The sequence below is a fragment of the Mustelus asterias genome, chromosome 1 (assembly GCF_964213995.1).
Source record: "Mustelus asterias chromosome 1, sMusAst1.hap1.1, whole genome shotgun sequence".
Lineage (NCBI taxonomy): Eukaryota > Metazoa > Chordata > Chondrichthyes > Carcharhiniformes > Triakidae > Mustelus > Mustelus asterias.
The window spans coordinates 74,440,021-74,461,094 of record NC_135801.1 but is presented as its reverse complement, the minus strand read 5'-3'; the positions used below and the strand labels follow the sequence as shown (position 1 = coordinate 74,461,094).

The 21,074-nt window shown below is 43.0% G+C and overlaps 1 protein-coding gene across 1 annotated transcript in view; it reads left to right on the top strand.

Moving 5' to 3' along the window:
* Positions 1-17,550, top strand: part of LOC144507866 (protein transport protein Sec24D-like) — a 47,233-nt gene extending 29,683 nt beyond the window's left edge. Inside the window, exons 5-8 of the mRNA XM_078235330.1 lie at positions 3,823-4,002; positions 5,431-5,622; positions 7,103-7,192; positions 13,764-17,550. Coding sequence (XP_078091456.1) covers positions 3,823-4,002; positions 5,431-5,622; positions 7,103-7,192; positions 13,764-13,904 — 603 coding nt within the window. The 3' untranslated portion in view covers positions 13,905-17,550. The remainder of the gene's footprint in view (positions 1-3,822; positions 4,003-5,430; positions 5,623-7,102; positions 7,193-13,763) is intronic.
* The last annotated feature ends 3,524 nt before the right edge of the window (positions 17,551-21,074 follow it).

The following is a 21,074-nucleotide window of genomic DNA, read 5'->3' as shown; positions in this document are numbered from 1 at the left end:
CAGAATGTGAGTGTTGTTGGCATTGCCAACATTCATTGCCCTTTCCTAACTGCCCTTGAGAAGCTGGTGATGAGCTGCCTTCCAGAGTCACTGTAGTCTGTGTGCTGTAGGTGCTCTCGCAACACTGTTAGCTAGGGAGCCTTGGGATATGGACCCAGTTACCAGTTGATGGTAATACTATTGAATGTCGAGATTAGGTGGTTAGATTGGTGGAGATGCTAATTACCTTGTACTTCAGTGGCACTAAGGTTACTTGCCACCTATCAGTCCTAGCCTAATGGTTGTCCAGGCCTTGCTACATACAGGCACAGACTGCTTCATTATCTGAGGAGTTGCAAATGATACTGAATACTGTGCAATCATCAAACATCCCTGCATCTTATCTTATGCTGGAAGGAAAGTCAAAGTTTAAAGTTAAAGTTTTAAAGTTAGACTTTATTTATTAGTGTCACAAGTAAGGCTTACATTAACACTTCAATGACGTTGCTGTGAAATTCCCCTGACAAAGCAAATGAAAATGATTGGGCCTAGGGCATTTTAAAAGAATTCCAGTAGTGATGTCCTAGAGCTGAGATGATTGGCCTCCAACAACCACAGCTTTCTTCTTTTGTGCTAGACATGACTCTATGTGATGAATTTTACTCCTGCTTACCACTGCCTTCAATTGTACCATGGCTGCTTGATGTCACGCTCAGTCAAATTGTACCTTGCCAGTAAGGGCAGTCACTCTCACTTCACCCCTGAAATCCAGCTGCAATTCCTATCTTTGAACAAAAGCTGTTAGAAATGGTTCTGGCTGAAACAAAACTGGACATCAGTGACCAAATTATTGATAAATGCTGTTTGAAAGCACTACCAATGACCCCCTTCCATCAGTTTCCTGATGGGAGTATGACCGGGCAACTGGCTTGACTCGATTTGTTCTTTGTGATCAGGGCATATCTGGATCATTTTCTATTTTCAGGCTACATGCCAGTGTTGTCACTGTATTTAAATGGCTTGGACAGAGCAACAGCAAGTTCTGGAGCACAAGTCTTCAGAGTTACATTCAGGATGTTGTCTGGGCCCATAGCCTTTGCTGTATCAAGTGCACTCTGGAGTTTCTTGATATGATGTGGAGTGAATTGAGTCAGCTATATTGGCATTTGTGATGGTGAGGACCTCGGAAGGAGATTTAAGTAGATCATCCACTTGGCACATCTGGTCGGAGGTGATTGAAAACGCTTCAGTCTTGCATTTTGCGTTCACATGCTGCACTTGGCTGTCATTGAGGATGGAAATGTTCATGGAGCTTCCTCCTCATCCTTTAAGTTAGTAAATTGCCCACTATCATACATGACTGGATGTGAAGAGACAACAATGATTGATTGTGATATGTTTATTGTGGAATTGCTTAGTTGTGACGATTTAATTGCTGCTTTTGCTGTTCAGCATGCATGTTTTAGTTTCTGCAGCCTGCCAGCTCATTTTTTTAGATATGCCTCACACCCCTATTCCTAGTATTATGCCCTTAGGCACTCCTCATTGAGCCAGAGTTTGTCTCTGGCTTGATGGTAATGGTAGGGTGAGTGAAGTGCCAGACCATGACATTACATAGTGTGGTAGAATACAATTCTGCTGCTGCTTTGACCCAAAGTGCCTCATGAATGCCCAGTTTTGAGCTGTCAGATCTGTTCTGAATTTATTCCATTTTAAGTGTTTACATAGTATTCTGGCTGCCCCCTGATAACTGAGAAAATAAATCTATATTTTGATGGTTGCTGGCAATGGTTTTTGTCCAGTTTCATTGAAATAACTTATCATCTCCATTATTGGACAGATAGATTGAAACCTGTCTCCTCAATTTGAAGATTGTCTCCACCAGGACTGTCTCATAACTGCCATGGACAGATCCATTTGTGACAGGTAGATTGGTGAGGGCGAGGTCAAGTCGAGTTTTCCTTCTTGTTGGTTCTCTCACTACCCACCCCAGTCTGGCAGATCCTCCAGGATTTAGCCAGATCTGTCCGTAGTGGTGCTACTGAACCACACCTAATAATGGACACCCAAAGTAATTCTGTGTCCTTACTACCTTCAATGTTTCTCTCAAGTAGTATTTAACGTGATAGTGTACCAAAACATCAGTTGAGGGAAGGCCGTGGGTGATAATCAGTAGCAGGTTCCTTGCCCATGGTTGGCCTGATACCATGAGTTTCATGGACTCTGAAGTCAGAGCTGTGGACTCTCGGGCCTCTCCCTTTGTTTATACCCCACCATGCCGGCACCTCTAATGGTTCTGACCTACTGGTAAAACAGGACATTTCCAAGGATGGTTGTGACAGAGTTTGGGACATTGGCTGTAACATGTAGTTCTGAGAGTGCGACTGAGTCAGACTGTTGCTTGATTTGTCTGAGGGACGACTCCCCCAATTTTGGCACAAATCCCCACATGTTAGTGAGGAGGACTTTGCAGATTTGACTAGGAGTGTGTGTTCCTTTGACATAGAATCAGATAATCCCTACAGTGCAGAAGGAGGCCATTTGGCCCATTGAGTCTGCACCGACCACAATCCCACGTAGCCCTACATATTTATCCTGCTAGTCCCCCTAACACCAAGGGGCAATTTACCATGGTCAATCAACATCTTTGGACTGTGGGAGGAAACCGGAGTACCTGGAGGAAACCCATGCAGGCACGGTGAGAATGTGCAAACTCCACACAGACAGTCACTCGAGGCTGGAATTGAACCCGTGTCCCTGGCGCTGTGAGGCAGTAGTGCTAACCACTGTGTCGCCGTGCCATGTCTGCGGTGTCTCATGTCCACTGGTTTTATTCTTCTTGTGGTTTGACACAACTTAGTGGTTTACTCGGCAATTTCAGAGAGCAGCTAACGGTCAACTACATTGTTGTGCATCTGATGTCACCTGTAGGGATAAGATCAGCAAGTTTCCTTCTAAGAGGCATTAGTGAACAGGATGGGTTTTTCCAATTGGTGGGTAGTTTCATAATCACTATTACTGATACCAGCTTTTATTCCAGATTGATTCCAGCTGCCCAGGTGAAATTTGAATTCATGGGCAAGATTTTAATTCTGTCAAAACCCACCCAGTTGCAGAGAGTTAAAATCAGACCGATGTCTCTGGCCTCCGGAGCACTAGTTCAGTCACATGACCACTCGGCTACTGTAGTTAATTTTCTTAGGCCCAGTGTTATACAAATGTAATACGTTTGTTTATGCCTATGTTTTATTGCATGCAACACATGTAGGGTCTTAACCTTTGTGCATTTTATTGTTAGAAGCGCTGTTTGTCTAGTTATACAACACAACAGAATGTTGAAATTTTATATTGAAAAACGGCATCCGTAAACAGTATGGTATTGTTGAGCGTTTATGTTGTATTCTGGCTGACACCTCTGCATTTGAGAAAATATATCTATACTTTGGTAGCCCAAAATGAACATTGGATTTTGTTCAGCTTCATTAAAACAATCTATCATCTCCCCTAATGGACAGATAGATTGAAACCTTAAATGGGGATAGCCAGACATGAAGGCGCTTTTCAGATTTCCTGCCCTTGATCCACAGTATGTCAGCTGACTGCTTTGAAATCATGTACTGGATTGTGTTGGACAGACTTCAAAACACTATCATTACTAATGCAGAACATTTAAAAACACAATTGGCAAGCAGAGATCATGTTATTTCTCATATAGAATGTACAGATACATTAATCTCACACTGTGAGGCAATTTTCACTTGATTAAGCAGAAATAAAAGCCTGTCCTGTTGTGTGTATAGGATGCTTGTTATTAGTGAAGCATGTTTTTGCTTTGTCCGCCAGCTCATCCTGCCGGAGGCCATGAAGTTGCTGCCAGTCTACATGAACTGTCTCTTGAAGAGTTACGTTTTACTGGGGAGCCCTGACCTTCCTACGGATGAGAGAGCTTTCCAACGGCTCCTGGTCACATTTATGGATGTGGTTGGCACACAATCCTTCTTCTACCCACGGCTTTTACCCATCGTAAGTGAAAGAGGTGCCTTTCGGTCTTCCATTTGGGGGTTTTCCGGGAAGTTTCTGAACAACATAGAGGCTGTGTTAAATTTCTAGATCTTTTTTCTCTGCCTTCCACTGAGAGCTGAGAGTTCCCTAGATGTAAATCTGTGGAACATTGCCCATCAAGAGAGCTTTAAAATAGCAATTATGATATTGGTGTCCATGGAGGCCAGAGAAATCTTCCATCATTTTTGTGATGTTAGGCACTTTTAATTAGATCGACAGGGATAAAATAAGACTATTTCCTTACTATATCAAATTATTTCAGCTGCTAAAGAAATGCTCTTTCTTATTAAATTATGTCTCCGTTTCCTCAGCTTTTGTTTTCTGACTGCACATAACAAGGTTGAAACCGGTTAAACTGCAGTTGTCATTTTTTAATTCTTGAAGGATTTGAAGTAAGGCAGAAGCCCTGTCAAAATACACTAGTTCTCACATTAAGTCATCCAATAATAGCGCTAGGAGGATCTTACTAAAAAGAATGGCAGGGTGCTGTTTCTGACGGGAAAACTAGTGTTTTGCTCCAGAGAAACATGGCGGTTTTCCTCTCCAGATCTTACAACGCACTGCCTAGAAAAAAATCAAGGGGGCACATTTCATGCTGTCGTGAAATATGGGTGCGGGGCCTCAAAAAACTGGCAAATCCCAGCTACACACCCGCATGGGCATGTCCCTCTCCCCTGGGGGCTATACTAACCTTATTGCCTCCCCGGGGAGATCCCCATGACCGGTTCATGTCAAGGTGAATCTGTTATAAATGGCGCTGGCGAGACGTCACGCTGGTGCTCGCTGAATATCCAATGAGTGGAGAAGTCCTGGAGAGAGTGCTTGCTAATGTAATCAAATTAGTTTTCTGTGGTCCCATGGTGTGTTTCACGCCACTCTGCTGGGGAGGACCGGGAAGATCGGAACTCAGAAACTTGCCAGCGCGAATCTCGCTTTCTGGATTTCGACTGTGCGCTGCCATTCCCGCAGACAGAGAGTGTGGGCTCAAAATCCTCCCCATTATTTCTGTTTCAATTCTATTACATCCAAGTTCCTGCATTATGGTTGATTCATTAATGTGTCCAAAGATTAAATCTGTGCGACTCCTAGAGGAATCACATGCTGTTGGCGATGTTGTTAATCATCAGTTAATATTTGAATATACGAATTGCATCAATGTTGCTAGGTCAAGTAAAAATTTCAAAGATGAGATTGATAGATTTTGTTTGTTAGACGATAGCATTATGGAATATCGAAACAACATGGGTATAGGTACAGATCAACTATTATCTAATTGAACCGTGGAACAGCCTCGAGAGGGTAAAACACCTGTTCCTGTTCCCACATTTCTTGGATAATACGTACCCTTCAACTACTGACACAGCTGAACACTTATCTGTTTTACAACAGCACAAGATGGATGTAAACAGCGAGGAACTTCCTGCTGCTGTCCGTTGCTCAGAGGAACGTTTAGCTGACGGAGGAATATTTTTGTTGGAGAATGGAATAAATATGTTCCTGTGGCTTGGACTGAACTCTCAGCCTGAGCTAATTCAAGGCATCTTTAATGTCCCCTCCTTTGCACATATCAACACAGACCTGGTGAGTCAAGTGTGAAAACTTTTTAATCATTCAAATTTGAAATTGCTATAAGTAATCTTGCTCCCCTCCCCCATAAACTAACTTAAATTATATTCTTGGGGCAAGGGGGGTTACAAGAGTATTGATATGCAAAGTGCAATAAATTATTTGTAGCAATTGACCAAAATGTTTGTATTCACTACCTAATTTATAATTTTATTCACATCGAACAAGATAGCTCAGAATTTCCTCAGAGCTGCTTTTTCCCCACTGCCAAATCCTCATCAAGAAATGTATGGAAACTCCATTTACCTGCGTAAACATGATTTTCTGATGCATTTCCAGTAGCCTTATGGTGAGAGAGTAGGAGCAGTTCTGAGAAAATTGCGTTCTAAAGAACAAGTTCCTTTGCTGATTTTATTGTTCATCTGACCCGCAGTTTGATATTGTGTGGGAATCTCCAGAGATCATTGCTGAGAAGTAGAGCTCCCGCTAATCACTGTGTGTGAAACCTCTCCCCTCAACTATTCCTGCAGTGGAATGCAGCATTGCTGATGATTCACAACTTGAATATAGTGATTTTAACATGCAGAATGTTCCAAAGTACTTGACAGAATATGAACGATGAGGAATGGAAACACAGAGTTAGGGAAAGTGATTGAAAGCTTGGGAGGAAAGCTGAGTTTTAAGAATATTTTTTTGAAGGGGTAGGGGTAAGAGAGGTGGATTATTGCATTATGGATTATTGCTAAAATATTGAGAGATGAATGCATTCTGAAATGGGTAGAGAGAGGCTTTAATTTCAAGTTGGCCAATTCTGATTGGCCTCTGACAATCGGCCTTATTAGGCCTTTAACTGTCCTTAATTCAGTGGATAGTCCTGCCACCCAACCCTCATATCTCTGGAAAAATGGCCTAGGCCAAGATGGTGCCAACAAACTAACAGGTCTGCAAGTAGTGTAACATTCCGCACCAGCCCATCTGCGCACACATCCCCATTGGGGCCTAAAATTCCGGCCCCAGTATTCAGATATTTAGCACTTAAAGCAATGCCAGTGTGCTAGGAAATCTGTGCAAGTGACAAATTTATACCATTTTTCTGTCACAGAGACACAGTGGGGAACCCATCCTAATACTGAAACTTGAGGACAGTTCTTTGAAAAAATACAAACGTTCAAAGTACTGTCCGTATCTGAAAACAGAAGTCCAGGTATTTGAGATTCTGGAGAGGTGTAAGAAGAAGCTACGAGTTGCCCTTAACATTGCTTTTTTTTTCAAATTGGAAAATTGGAATCAGATTATGATTATTGCCAGTCCTCTCATTATTTATGTAAAACGTACATAAATTACATTAGCACTTTTGAGAGGTGACAGGTGCACCTGATAAAATTATACACTGGACTTAAGCCTAATATGACAAACAAGTGGGAGGTAATCACTAGAGAATACGACTCAACACTTTGACCTTTGAATAAGGCACTGTTATTTCACACTGTTACAGACATCATTACCTGAACTGGACAACCCGTATTCAAAGAAGATTCGGTCCATCATTGCCAACGTAAGAAACCAGAGCCCTTATTCCATGAAGGTAAGCAGAAGTGTTAACAATTATCAGGTTTCATTTTGAGAGGTCTTGTCCTATTACGTTCTTTATTTAATTGCGGATTTAGTTGCCGTGTCGTAACAACAGATGTCATTTGAGATTTATTAATTGGCTGTATTAAACATGAGCCTACTTGATGATCTCTTAGTTTATGTCTGCACTCTGTCCTAGAAACATAAGATAGTAAGATATAGGATCACAATTACAGTTTGCAATACCAGGTGGTGAAACTTCCCCTCCAAAACCAGCGGAGTCCTACTTTAACCAAGGAACTTGGATCCGACTGGGCCCCAATTGCAATTTTAAATCATCCCTGAGTAGGGAAGCTGCTGTGTCTTTCCCACCAGGTTAACATCTGTTATTAGAGGATTGGATGCAGGAGAGGCTGCTCAAGATATGTTTTTTGCGTTCTTTTTTGGGGCCTTGAGAAACAGGAATATAGTTTAGATCGTCTCTGCACTAGCCCACTTAATTGTCCGCAGGCAACAAAGGGCTGCCTGATTTTCCACAAACCAGCAGCAACCCTCCCCTGCCCCCCAATAACCTCTGCAATTCAATCAGGAGCATTCTAATAAGGTGAGTAAATTGCTGGGGTTGCAGGGGTGGGAAATTAACTGTTTTCCCTTGGTTTCCCTTGCTGGAAACCTGCTGAGAGTTAAAATCAGGCCCACAAAAGTTATGGGCAGGATTTTCCGCCACTCCCTCACGGCATGTTTTGTGGCAGTGGAGGCGGTTTGCCATTGGGAGATCCTGCCACCATCGACGGGTTTTCCCAATAGCAACAAATTTTCAGCCTACTTTCCATGAGTGAAACATGCCCAGAAATGCGGAGCATTATTTGCCTCCACTGAATGGCTGTCTCTTTCTGCAATGTCCCCATATTAACCTCTTCCTTTGAACAGTTATACCCACAGGACAGCATCCTGTTTTAAATATGCAGATCAGATTCTGTTTACCTTAGGCCTTAACAGAGATCAGTGTTTGCTTCTCTGGTAAAATCTGAGGGGAGCTGATTCCTGGGCCAAAAGAGACCCAAAAGTGTTAAATTAACTTTTCAGATTGCCTTGTGAGCTGGGAGGAGCAGGCATGCTCCTCCTGACCATACAAGGAAGAGTTGTACCTCCCTTGCACGGGCTAATTGTGGTCAGACATCCCCCCACTCAATCACAGTCCTTATCTCGCAACCTGTTACGCCACTCACCTTCCATGTGTGGCATTGAGCCTTCCTTCCCACTAACTACCATGAGTCCCCTGCTGCATATTTGTATTCCCACCCACAAGCTAAGCTGTCAGTCTGACTGGTTATCGGGCAGGAAGACTACAGTAGGATATTTAATGCTTCCCCAATATCCCTAGCTTTCATAGGTTTTCCCTGCATTATACCATGCTCCCCAGGTCCCTATTAATTTCTGGGCTCAGATATTTCTTGCCCCCCATTCAGCTTTATATTTATTCTCTAATGGTGAGTATGTGCCTTTGGTAATATACCCTTGTGCCCTTTTATTTTGCTATCTGGACTATTGGTGGAAAGTGACTTTATATAACTGTAGAATTTGAGGGGTAATTTCCACATAACTCTTCCTAACAGATAACATAAATCACATTAGGAGCACGTCAGCCATATGTAAATGTAAGGATCTCAGAAAGTGTGGCCGCCTCTGCACTGAAAACATGAAAGTCACTGGCAATGGCCTTGTGGTATCATCACTAGACTATTAATCCAGAAACTCAGCTAATGTTCTGGGGACCCAGGTTCAAATTCTACCAGATGTTGGAATTTGATTTTAATAAAAAATATCTGGAATTAAGAATCTACTGATGACCATGAAACCATTAGTGATTGTCAGAAAAATCCATCTGGTTCACTAATGTCCTTTAGGGAAGGAAATCTGCCGTCCTTTCCTGGTCTGGCCCACATGTGACTCCAGAGCCACAGCAATGTGGTTGACTCTCAACTACCTTCCAAGTGCAACTAGGAATGAGCAATAAATGCTGGCCAGCCAGCACTGCCTATGTCCCACAAATGAATTTTTTAAAAGTGCTTCAGTAAGTCAAGAGGCTCATATTCCACCTAATGTGTTAAATTGTGATCATCACTGTTTCACTGATTAATTCAAAACCTGGTGCTAAGCTTGGTAAGTAAAGGACATCATGGAAATGTTGAAAGAAAACTCCAGTTACATTCACCCAGTTTATAAACTCATTTTACAATGTGCAGAAAATGTCCCCAAGGCTGGAAGATGGTATCACAGCATATGAATTGAGCAGAGAACAGCGCATGTCCCGTTGAATCATTTGTACGATAATAGAAGAGAAATGGCGTGAGAAAGGAGTTCCAATAAAGTGAAGGATATTTTCGTACTCAAAGTAAAGCATGAATGCTGTAACTGAATATTTACAGCTGCTGGGTTGTGGACATTCTTTCTACTTGTGACCCCTATCCCCCCCCCTCAGCCCCCACCCCCACGCCTTGCCTCCACTGCTGGGTTATTGATTTCAGCTGCACACTGTTGGAGAGACGCTGAGACAACACTTGGCACTTTCCCATAGCAGAGGAGGAAAAATTGGCAGGAATGTCATATGGACTTTTTATACAGTTCCGAGCAGCCTGCTTGAGCATCTTTGATGGGAGCCTGTGGTCACAATTAAGTTGAATTTGAATTGGTCAGCATTCAAAATTGTCCATATCTGGCTCAAATGTTGCATATTTCAAAATCTTGCTGAAATGCTGACCTGAATTTTTACAGATTCAGGATGATTTGCGAGCCCTTTAAAAATGGTGGGCAGGTCCCGATTTCGGATTCCCTAATCCCATTACCAGGGTTTCTGATATTGAGGAATGCCTTTTAAGGGTGAGGGCTGGTTTGGGTCAAAAGCCCGTAGACTGCACTCCCAATTCGGTTCCATCGCGGGGATAGACATGTCTTAGTCCTCCACAATTTTCATGCAGTCTAGCCAGCATTTCTAGGAGTCATGTTTCATGGCACTTCAGAGGTTCTATGAACTATAGTCTGCATGAGGGACCTTTTTTGAAAGACATGTTTGGAAGGTAAGGTCCTCCTCATGTACCCAATGCCAAGCCATGCCCCCAAAATAACTCGTATGGCTCCCCCATACCAAGCTGTTACTCTCCAAAACAACACCTAAGCCCCCCCCCCCCGCCTCCACTCATGCCAAGCTATGGTACTTCCATCCCTATTCAGCCACGATAAACTATATAGAACCAATGAAGAGTATAGTGACTGCAGAGCAGTAAGAAAAGCTTTAAAGAAATAGGTCATTATTCTAAAATAGCTTTTACTGCTGCCCCATAAAACAGGCTAATGGATTTCTGGGCTCTCTGCCATGCTTCATTATGTATTCTTATTTGAGAGCCCAGAAATCCATTAGAGTACTAAAACACCTGAGTCCTAGTGTCATAGAAATTTACATCACATAAAAGAGGCCCTTTGGCCCATCGTGTCTGTGTCAGTTATCAAGCACCAATCTCTCTATTCTAATCCCATTTCCAGTACTTTGTCTGAAGCCTTGTATGCTATGGATTTCAAGTGCGCATCTAAATGTCTCTTAAATGTTGTGAGGGTTCCTGCTTCTATCACACTTTCAAGCAGTGAATTCCAGATTCCCACCATCCTTTGAGTGAAAAAGCTTTTCCTCAAATCCCCTCTAAATTTCCTGCCCCTTAAATCTATGCCCCCTGGTTATTGATCCCTGTACTAAAAATAAATGTTCCTTCCTATATACCGTATCTATGTCACTCGTAATTTTGGACACTTTGATCAGGGCCCCCCTCAGCCTTCTCTGCTCTAAACTAAACAACCCCAACCTAACCTACCTGTCTTCATTTTGATATGATTTGATTTATTATTGTCACATGTATTAACATACAGTGAAAAGTATTGTTTCTTGCACGCTATACAGACAAAACATACCGTTCATAGAGAAGGAAACGAGACAGTGCAGAATGTAGTGTTACAGTCATAGCTAGGGTGTAGAGAAAGATCAACTTAATTCAAGGTAAGTCCATTCAAAGGTCTGACAACAGCAGGGAAGAAGCTGTTCTTGAGTCGATTGGTACGTGACCTCAGACTTTTCCATCTTTTTCCCGAAGAAAGAAGATGGAAGAGAGAATGTCCAGGGTGCGTGGGGTCCTTAATTATGCTGGCTGCTTTGCCGTGGCAGCGGGAAGTGTAGACAGAGTCAATGGATGGGAGGCTGGTTTGTGTGATGGATTGGGCTACATTCACGACCTTTTGTAGTTCCTTGCAGTCTTGGGCAGAGCAGGAGCCATACCAAGCTGTGATACAACCAGAAAGAATGCTTTCTATGGTGCATCTGTAAAGGTTGGTGAGAGTCGTAGCTGACATGCCAAATTTCCTTAGTCTCCTGAGAAAGTAGAGGCGTTGGTGGGCTTTCTTAACTATAGTGTCAGCATGGAGGGACCAGGACAGGTTGTTGGTGATTTGGACGCCTAAAATCTTGAAGCTCTCGACCCTTTCTACTTCGTCCCCATTGATGTAGACAGAGGCATGTTCTCCTTTCGACTTCCTGAAGTCGATGACAATCTCCTTCGTTTTGTTGACATTGAGGGAGAGATTATTGTTGCCGCACCAGTTTACCGGATTCTCTATCTCATTCCTGTACTCTGTCTCGTCATTGTTTGAGATCCAACCCACTATGGTGGTGTCATCAGCAAACCTGAAAATTGAATTGAAGGGGAATTTGGCCACGCAGTCATAAATGTATAAGGAGTATAGTAGGGGGCTGAGAACACAGCCTTGTGGGGCACTGGTGTTGAGGATGATCGTGGAGGAGGTGTTTTTGCCTATCCTTACTGATTGTGATCTGTGAGTTAGGAAGTTCAGGATCCAGTCACAGAGGGAGGTGCCGAGGCCCAGGCCACGGAGTTTGGAGATGAGTTTCGTGAGAATAATAGTGTTGAAGGCTGAACTGTAGTCAATAAATAGGAGTCTGACATAAGGTGTCCTTGTTATCTAGGTGTTCCAGGGTTGAGTGCAGGGCCAGGGAAATGGCGTCTACTGTGGACTTGTTGCGACGGTAGGCAAACTGTAGTGGATTCAGATAGCCCGGGAGGCTGGAATTGATTCGTGCCATGACTAACGTTTCGAAGCACTTCGTAATGATGGATGTCAGAGCCACCGGCCGATAATCATTAAGGCACGCTGCTTGGTTTTTCTTTGGTATTGGGATGATGGTCATCTTCTTGAAGCAGATAGGGACCTCAGATAGTTGTAAAGAGAGGTTGAAGATGTCTGTGAATACCTCCGCCAGCTGATCCGCGCAGGATCTGAGTGCACGTCCGAGTACCCCATCCAGGCCAGTTGCTTTCTGTGGGTTGACCTTCAAGAAAGCTGCTCTGACATCTGGAATGGTGACCCCAGATACAGGTTTTTCCAAGGTGGAGGGCATGCTCTCGCTGACCTCTTGCTCAAAACGGACGTAGAATGCATTGAGCTCATCAGCGAGGGGTGCGTTGGAGCCGGCGATTTTACATTCCTTCATCTTGTAACCTGTTATGTCTTGCGGACCTTGCCATAGTCGGTGGGGGTCAGTGTGGCTAGCTTGATCCGGTATTGTCTTTTGGCATCTTTGATGGACCTCCTTAGATTGTATCTTAAATCATAGCTGAAATGCTCCAGCCCAGGCAACAGAGAAACATTGCTTGATTGACATCTTTGTCTCTCTGATCACTTTGTGAATTTCGCGTATTTATTTACACAAGATAAAGTGGTTTCAAGTGCTTGCAGTTTGTGCTATTAAAACTTTAAAGGGTCTGGATGATTGACACATATATTGGCCTGTAGTAATAGCTATTTTAATGAATAACATAATTTAAAGCTTTGTTTCTTACAGATCCCAATGTCACTGTAGGGTTCATAGGGTTCGTACAGTGGGCGAATAGGCATGGGACTATATCTTGGCATGGGGATTGTGGAGATTGGGGGAGGCATGAGCAGCCATATGGGTTGTTTGAGAGGCGACATAGCTTCAATGAGGGACCATAGAGGGTGGGTGGGGGGGGTATGAGTGGATGAGGGCTGGAAGTCCTTTCCAGTTCTGGTTTAATTGCGTGCAGGTCCCACAGCACCAAGGTGCGCTTTTTAAACAGCTTGCCTTGACACCTGCAATCCCTAGGGCTGCCTCCAATTTTTTTCCTGTGTCAGCTGGTCCAACTGCAGCTCAGACTCATCCCCGCGTTCCCCACCGCAACACCCCATGTTGAAGTTCACACGCTTAAGAGCATTTTCCTAACTCCTGCTGCCCACTTTGAGGATCAACATCTATTGAAATTTCTTTTCCGTTTCTGGCGATTCTGAGTTATATGTTGAAAATTAAATTTATTTTGAGTTTGTAAACCCAACGACACATAATCCTTCATTGTAAGGGGAAAAATGTGCTGTTTAAACCAGGAAAATGCTGTTAGAATGAAGTATTCAAGCACGATCACCAGGAATTCTTTCAAACTGAAGGAGTGTTTGCAACAAATTGTGTGACCTGGAGTTTAACCCTGACTATCTTTTCTTTCTATCTGCAGCTGATAATATTAAAGCAAAAAGATAAATCAGAGGGAATCTTCAGGCAGTTCCTGGTGGAAGACAAAGGCTTGCATGGAGGAGCTTCTTATGTGGATTTCCTCTGCCATGTACACAAAGAGATCCGCCAACTCCTCACCTAAAGCCCTCAATCCGTTACAAGAACATCTTTTTATTCAGCCTCGCAGGAAAAAGGGACAGTGCAAACTACACCCGTTTAAAATTTACACCATTGTATTTTTTTCATGACTTTTGTTGTCAGGTCTTGACTTTTCTTAAGGAGAAACCTGTTTTGAACTTGCCAGCAACCTAGTATTTACTATTTTATAACAAATCAATTGTCAGAATCAAAATTCACTATAAAAACATAGTTGATGTTAATACATATATATGAGATATATATGCACACGTGTACAATTGACGGTATCAGTACTCTCATCTGTGTATGTAGTTATGCCTTGGTTGATTTAAAACTGTGACTCCTTCATTGCGTTGTCAGAACAATTGGCAGTAACAAGTTTGCCACATGGTGATCAATCTGTCAGGTAATTTTTATTTTAAACAGTCCACCCTGTAGCTGAGTGTTTGGTTCTGATCAGCTGGATGTTCGGGGAAGAGAAAGAGGAGCAGTTTGGTCATTTGCACACCAAAGCAAAACTACAGTGAAATAGGACAAAGTTTTTATATGATGCCAGTTGCCAGCAGTTGTTGCAGATGTTCTTCATGATGTATGAAACCTGCAATTGCAAGGTGGTGAAGTTAAGGGCAACTAAAGGAAACTAACCTAGAACTGAGCATTAGCTGCAAGTCTTAATTTCAGGTGGGTTATTTTTGAAAATAATGGGTCAAATCCATCACCTCTCTAGCCATTCCTACAAGCGATTAAGAAATAATTAAGTTGCATTCTTCTAGTCGTTGATCCCTAATATCAAATCCCCTGAGGTTGTTGCTGCAATAGAACATTAATAGGATAGAGTACTGAAAAACCTTGTCATGTCAGGGTACACACACTTTTTCTATTATGTATCATTCGCTAAAATGATTTTCTGTATTTTTTTTAATAATATGTTTATCCGAGTAGAGTTAGAACAATGTGCAAAGCTATAACCTATTCCTTTCTTTCATATTATTGAGTAATTCAACTAAAATGATCTTGTATTTTTTGTGCAAAGGCCAAAAGTCTTAGTCCTCTTCTCCTTGTGCATTTTTCTCTTTACAGGATCCTTATGCTGCATTTCTTAAGCATCGATAATGCAGAGTGTACTGAGTTTACTTCACAGCATTGTGTGCTGTTGTTATTCGCAGTCACACTCGTTTTATACATTGTGTTTCCATTCCTAATTGTCATTGCTGCTTTTCTTACGGGACAACACTATCTTGTCATGTGGCACAGTGTTTGACCTTTCCTAAGCACAGTATTAAGTGATAAGGAACAACATTCCAAATAATCTCTCATCAAAGTATAAAATTAGCATTTGTTATGACAACATCATCTGCTTGCAGGGATGATAGTACTGCACAGATGACTTTCAAAATCTACAATCATTGCAACTTTCAAAGTATAATCAAAGGGGCGGTCAACTGTGTTGGGGGGGGGGTCAATGTTGATGGTGGGGTTTGTGGTGAAAAGCGATTAGCTTAGAACTAATCATTAGCAAGAAGTGTGTCATGAGGGCTCAATTACAATACAGTTGAAAGAAAGGGTGAAAGGAGTGGTCATGATCCTAACACTTGCTTTAGGTTTGTGTTCTCTGGAGTATGTGGGGTCAGCAGGAAGGAACCTAATCTATGTGGGACTGGCAGGTACCTCTGCTAATAAAGGCACACCTCTATCCCAGTGCAGAAAAAAGGTCTAGTACCTGCCTACTTGGCTGTTTGCTTAAAATCTGATTGCATGCCACATTTGTTTGGATGCATGTTGTGGCCAGTCTTGATCTAATTTTGGGACGGTGCTTGAAACGGGTCTGATTGTTTAGGCAGTAGATTCAACGCCCATTTCAAGTTGGCACCCTGAATCACTCCATTGCACCTTAGCAAATGTGATGTGCTGTGCATGGTAATATGAAATGAAAGCAAATAGCATGCACATATTGGATGCTTCAGCTCGCATTTGTCACCCAAAACCAATACTGCCTGATCCAATTTCAAGGCTTTTGTCTCAGTACACCCCACCCTCCCCCACCCCTTCTAAAATTTGCTCTGTCCAAGGAGCAAACAGAAAAGTCAGAGAATCGGCTCCAGCAGTCTCCATCATTTATGTGGGAGTTCCACCAGTCTCTCACTGGAGTTACAACAGGAGATCAATGGAATCCCCAAGGAATTTCATCGCCAACTAACATAATACATGAAAATAGCTACTCACAGATTTAAACAAATTGTTAAAAATGTTTTGTAAAAACAAGTAGGACAGAGGAACCTCGCAAGTGCAGAGTTCAGCATTGACACTCTTGTGCAGCCTTATCTCCCGCCCATGCTTGGTTTTAATGAACAGAGAACCTTCTCATTTTTGCCGTAAGAATTTTGCACACTTAAACCTGTACATTTCTCTCAATACATCGGGAAACATTAACTTAGTTAAATATATGTAACAAATGCAAACTACAATGAAAGGTTGAAACATGAAAGTCACCAAAGTCCCAGAGCCTGCTCTCTCCCTTTTTTGCAAGAGAGAGAGCTGGCTGGTGATGATTTAAAATGTGGATCACCACACCTCGGGCGAGGAACAAGGTCGAGAAGGCAGGGCCTTCATGAATAACCTCAGCCGGTATGGGAATTGAACCCACGTTATTGGTGTCACGCTGTATCACAAGCCAACTGCCCAGCCAACAAAGCTAACCAAGCCTCAAGACACGCCTGGACAGGAACGTTGAATAGCTAAATTAAGGATGCTCTATTTTTCATGTTTAGTACGTAAAAAGCAATGTAATAATTACATTTATTTTGGGGAGTGTTGGATTAGAGCAAGCAAGTACAAAAATGGATGCCAAGCCTGCAACTTTGAAAATCTGTCACCAGGTTAAACAACCTTTGATGGTGTGTAGTTGGCAGAGAGGGAAATGAAGGCAAATGGTTCATCTAATTCACTGACCAATACTTTTATTTATCTGAGTGATTGTTTCAATCAGGTTTATGCTGTTAAAGGCAATTTGCCCTATGATGGTACACAGCACAGAAAACATGTGGATTAATATGGACGCTTAGTCATTTTTCATGTAATTTGTGAAAAGGTTAGGCACTCAAATGAAATATCATGCTTCTAATTCTTAGCGACCAGCACATATTCATTTCACAACCACCATTAAAGTGGCCAATGATTTAAAATATTGTTATATAAAATGACAGTGGAAGCCTTTAATACATTTAATATATTCAACTTGTGTCATTTTGAGTTATCATATGCATATACATTCAGTTATGAAATCCTTAGATAGGGAGATGTCAGCTTTTATTTTGCTGATTTAGTTGCAGTCATCTAGAATCATAAGGGTTACATTTCCCATTTACACACACAAGACAAATTATACAATCTAAATAAAATCAATTTTTAGCTTTGTTAATCTATTTAATAAATAGTGTTTACTCTTCAGTGTCCTGCAAATGTCCATCATTAAAGAAGCCCTGAAGATAACGGTATTTTTACAACCAGGAGCAAAATGAGGTATGCGTGAAACAATAAAGTACTTGTAATTCAAACAATAACGTGACTTTTCTGTCATGTTTTTTATTATGCAATTTTTTACCCTGTTCTTAATTGTTAATAGAAAAATTGCAAATAAAAGTGAGTGCCTTGTACTGAAACAGTGTTCACCTGGTTTTGTCATAAACGCAATAACAAAATATTTTGTATTAATGCAATGCCTTCCTCAGATGACCCAAAGCAGTTTATGGATAGTGGGTTGAATTTTATTGGGACAGAATTCTCACTGCTAGGCCATAAGTGGGAAACAACTCCAGTTCAACTGGCAGTGGGACCCCCTGGAGAATGACTTTTTTATTCATTCGTGGGACATGGGCATCGCTGGCTGACCAGCATTTGTTGCCCATCCCTAGTTGCCAAGGGCAGTTGAGAGTCAACCACATTGCTGTGGCTCTGGAGTCACATGTAGGCCAGACCAGGTAAGGACTTCAGATTTCCTCCACTAAAGGATATCAGTGAACCAGATGGGTTTTTCCAACAATCGACAATTGCTTCATGGTCAACAGTAGACTTAATTCCAGATATTTTCACTGAATTCAAATTCCACCGTTTGCCATGGCAGGATTTGAACCCGGGTCCCTAGAGCATTAACTGATTTTCTAGATTAATAGTCTAGCGATAATACCACTAGGCCATTGCCTCCCCTACCTACCACATATACCTGACATACCTGGCAGGGGCCTATTAAGTGATCTGGGATGCTGTCCAACAAAGGATGGCAATTCCCCCTCAGGAGCTGTTGACCCAATGTGAGGGCCGGCAGTCTCAGCAGTGCTATGGAGTGCCCAAAAAGGATGGCCACCACCCTACACAACTACCACCTCTCTCCCATCACTAACACCAGCACCAGAACACTTCGGGAATCTGCTAGTTTTCACCAAGCGGTCTCCCCACATGGCAGTGGGCTACCCTGACTTGGACAGAATGCCCATAAAGGTGGATTGTGACCATGTTTCTATTAATTAGCCATTTAAGTGGCTCAGTTGTGCTCCCAGCAGTGGCAAATCTTGTCAACTTACCTGCCGCTGGTAAAGTGGCTTGGCGACAGGAAGGTGGCAGGTGGCCCTCCTATGACACTTTCCCACTTCCCCAAAGGGTTGTTAAAATTAGGACTAATGAATTACCTTGGCGTATGATCATAGTTGAAGTTTAGATAACCATAAGTCAATTTTCACACAGAAAGATCCCAGAAGCAACAATGTGATGAATTAAAGGTTCATCTGTTAGGGGAGTGCTAAATATCAGGAAGAATAACAGGAGAACGCCCATGTTTCCCTGACTAGTAGCAGGGGTCTTTTCTGTGTACCCAAGTGGGTGCATAGGCCTTTAGTTTAACATCTCATCTGAAAAAAGCACCTGCAATGGTTTAGCCTATGGGGAGGCAGGGGGCTGTACACTCTACATCAGGGATTGGCCAGGGTACAATCGGTTGGGGCAGGGGGGTATCGGGTGGCAATTGGCTGGGGAGGTCAGCAATCGGGGGGGTAATAACTGGGGGGGGGGGGGGTGATATCCAGGGGGGTGGGGGACTGACAGATCTTCAGTGTTCTATGTGTGCTTTATATAGAATACTGAGAGATTGGCGCATGTGCAGAGCAGCCAGCTTTTCAGCTTGATACACTCTGTCCAATCCCCTACTGGCATGAATCACACTTTGCCTCTCTTTTTGCGCTCAGTGGCATCGTATCTGAAAGCTTGCCAAAAAAATGGGTATAATTCTCTTCCGTTTTCACGCTTGTTCGCCACTTGGAACTTTTTGGTAAGATTGCTCCCAAAATCTCTCGAGGCTTCAAGACTATCTGCACCCCTTAGAGCAAGTATATTAATGGTTGCCAACTGTATTTAAAATGAAATTTTAAGTATGTCAGAGAATGTTGCCGATGTGGAACTGAAACAGTGATAAGTTAGAAATTATAGTTGTTTCCTTTCATTTATTTTAACTATTGTTCAACTGTTAAGAGTTAAGCCGTTTCATTTTGTTAGAGTTCTACTTAAAATGTGTTATTAAATAAAGTTTGGCTGACTATAAGAGATCCCTAATTTGTCAGCAGAATTACTCCTGGAGTGAACCATCATACCCTCACCTTTATGTCAAAATAGAAAAATTGTTAGGGTCTAGTCTGGCTTCATAATATTATTTGGGATTCTGGTCCAGGACCATAACAGTATTGCAGTTGACCACTTTTCTGGAAGGTTCTGATTTGGCATACAATTCAGGAGGTGGGTCACAGCAGGTCCTTCTCTGGTATTTCACACCTCAGAATGTCATGAACTACTTCAAAAGGATTTACTGAAAAATGTTCTGGATTTACGTTTGTATTCCTGTAAGGCTACCTCTGGCAGATACAGAGGGCAGTATTTTATCATTTTTTTGTCTAAGTGCTGGGCGGACTTGAAACTGGGAGAGTTTCGGATCTGTCTTTTGGGCGTGTTTTCAGGCCCCCGCCCGTACACACTCTGGCTGCAAAATTCTGCCTGTTGGTCGCTGCAGAAGTCTGTGGGCGGGGCTTAACATGCCTGAAAGCCTGCAGAAGGAGGTAGTGCGCATATGCAGGCCTCTGATGCTGCATATGTCTTTAACAGTAGCAAGAGCCTGACAGACAAAGAGAGAGCTGTCAGGCCTCTGCTAGGGCGGGCAGCCTGAAGCAGCTCCCCCTCCACTGCAACTGTGGGGGCCTGCGGCCATAAATGCAGCCATCGCTGATCGATTGCAGATGCCCTCCCTCCCCCATTGATCATGGCCCTACTGCCCTCCCTCCACTGATCACTGCAGAGTGGCAGCGGGCCTCCTCTCCCTCCTTCCCCCCTCCAATTGCTGCAGAGGGGCAGTGGGCCCCCTCCTCCTACTGGCCCCTCCCAATTAGCCCCACCCCCTGGCACTGCCCAGTGGGCATTGCCCAGGTGCCAGTGTGGCTCAGAGTCTGGCACTGCCCAAGGGGCACCCCCCCCCCCTTGCCCTAGGCCTCCTTGAGGGGCCTCAATGGCCTCCGGTTCCACTGGTGAAGCCAAGTCGACTGCTCCCCATTCATGAGGAGAATGTCTATTCCTTGCCAGCGAGAACATTTCCCGGCGAGGTCATAAAGGCAGGCGAGCCCGGGACGATTGAGTGCTGGATTCGCTAATGACATGTAAATGCTTACTTAAATACATTTCAATAAATTAACCTGCTTCTCACCCATTTCCAGCAAGAGGCTGACCGCGCCGGAAATAAAATGCCGCCAATCGCTTTATTCCCCAGTTTATGACTGCATCGAATGGGTGCAACGCGATGGTAAAATCCTGGCTAGAATGTCTACAAGGGCAGTGCTTGCATGGAAATATATCTTCCTAACTCATCAAGGTCTATAATGACCATTCAGGGATTAACGACTGAGAAATTGCATAATCTAATAATCTCTGACCCTGAAACAAACCGTTGGTTTGGGCATCTGATAAACAAACCCCTTCTGAAAACATAATGGGGGGAGAGAGAGGTCATGTAACTGGAGTAACCATTTTGGGATTGCTTGAACACAGCAGGAAAGCTGTTAAGTGAAGTTGTGTGGAAAAGCTGCCAATGGAGCAGTAAAGAGCTCCGTTCTCTTTTGAAAAAAATTGATTACATTTTCAAAATGAA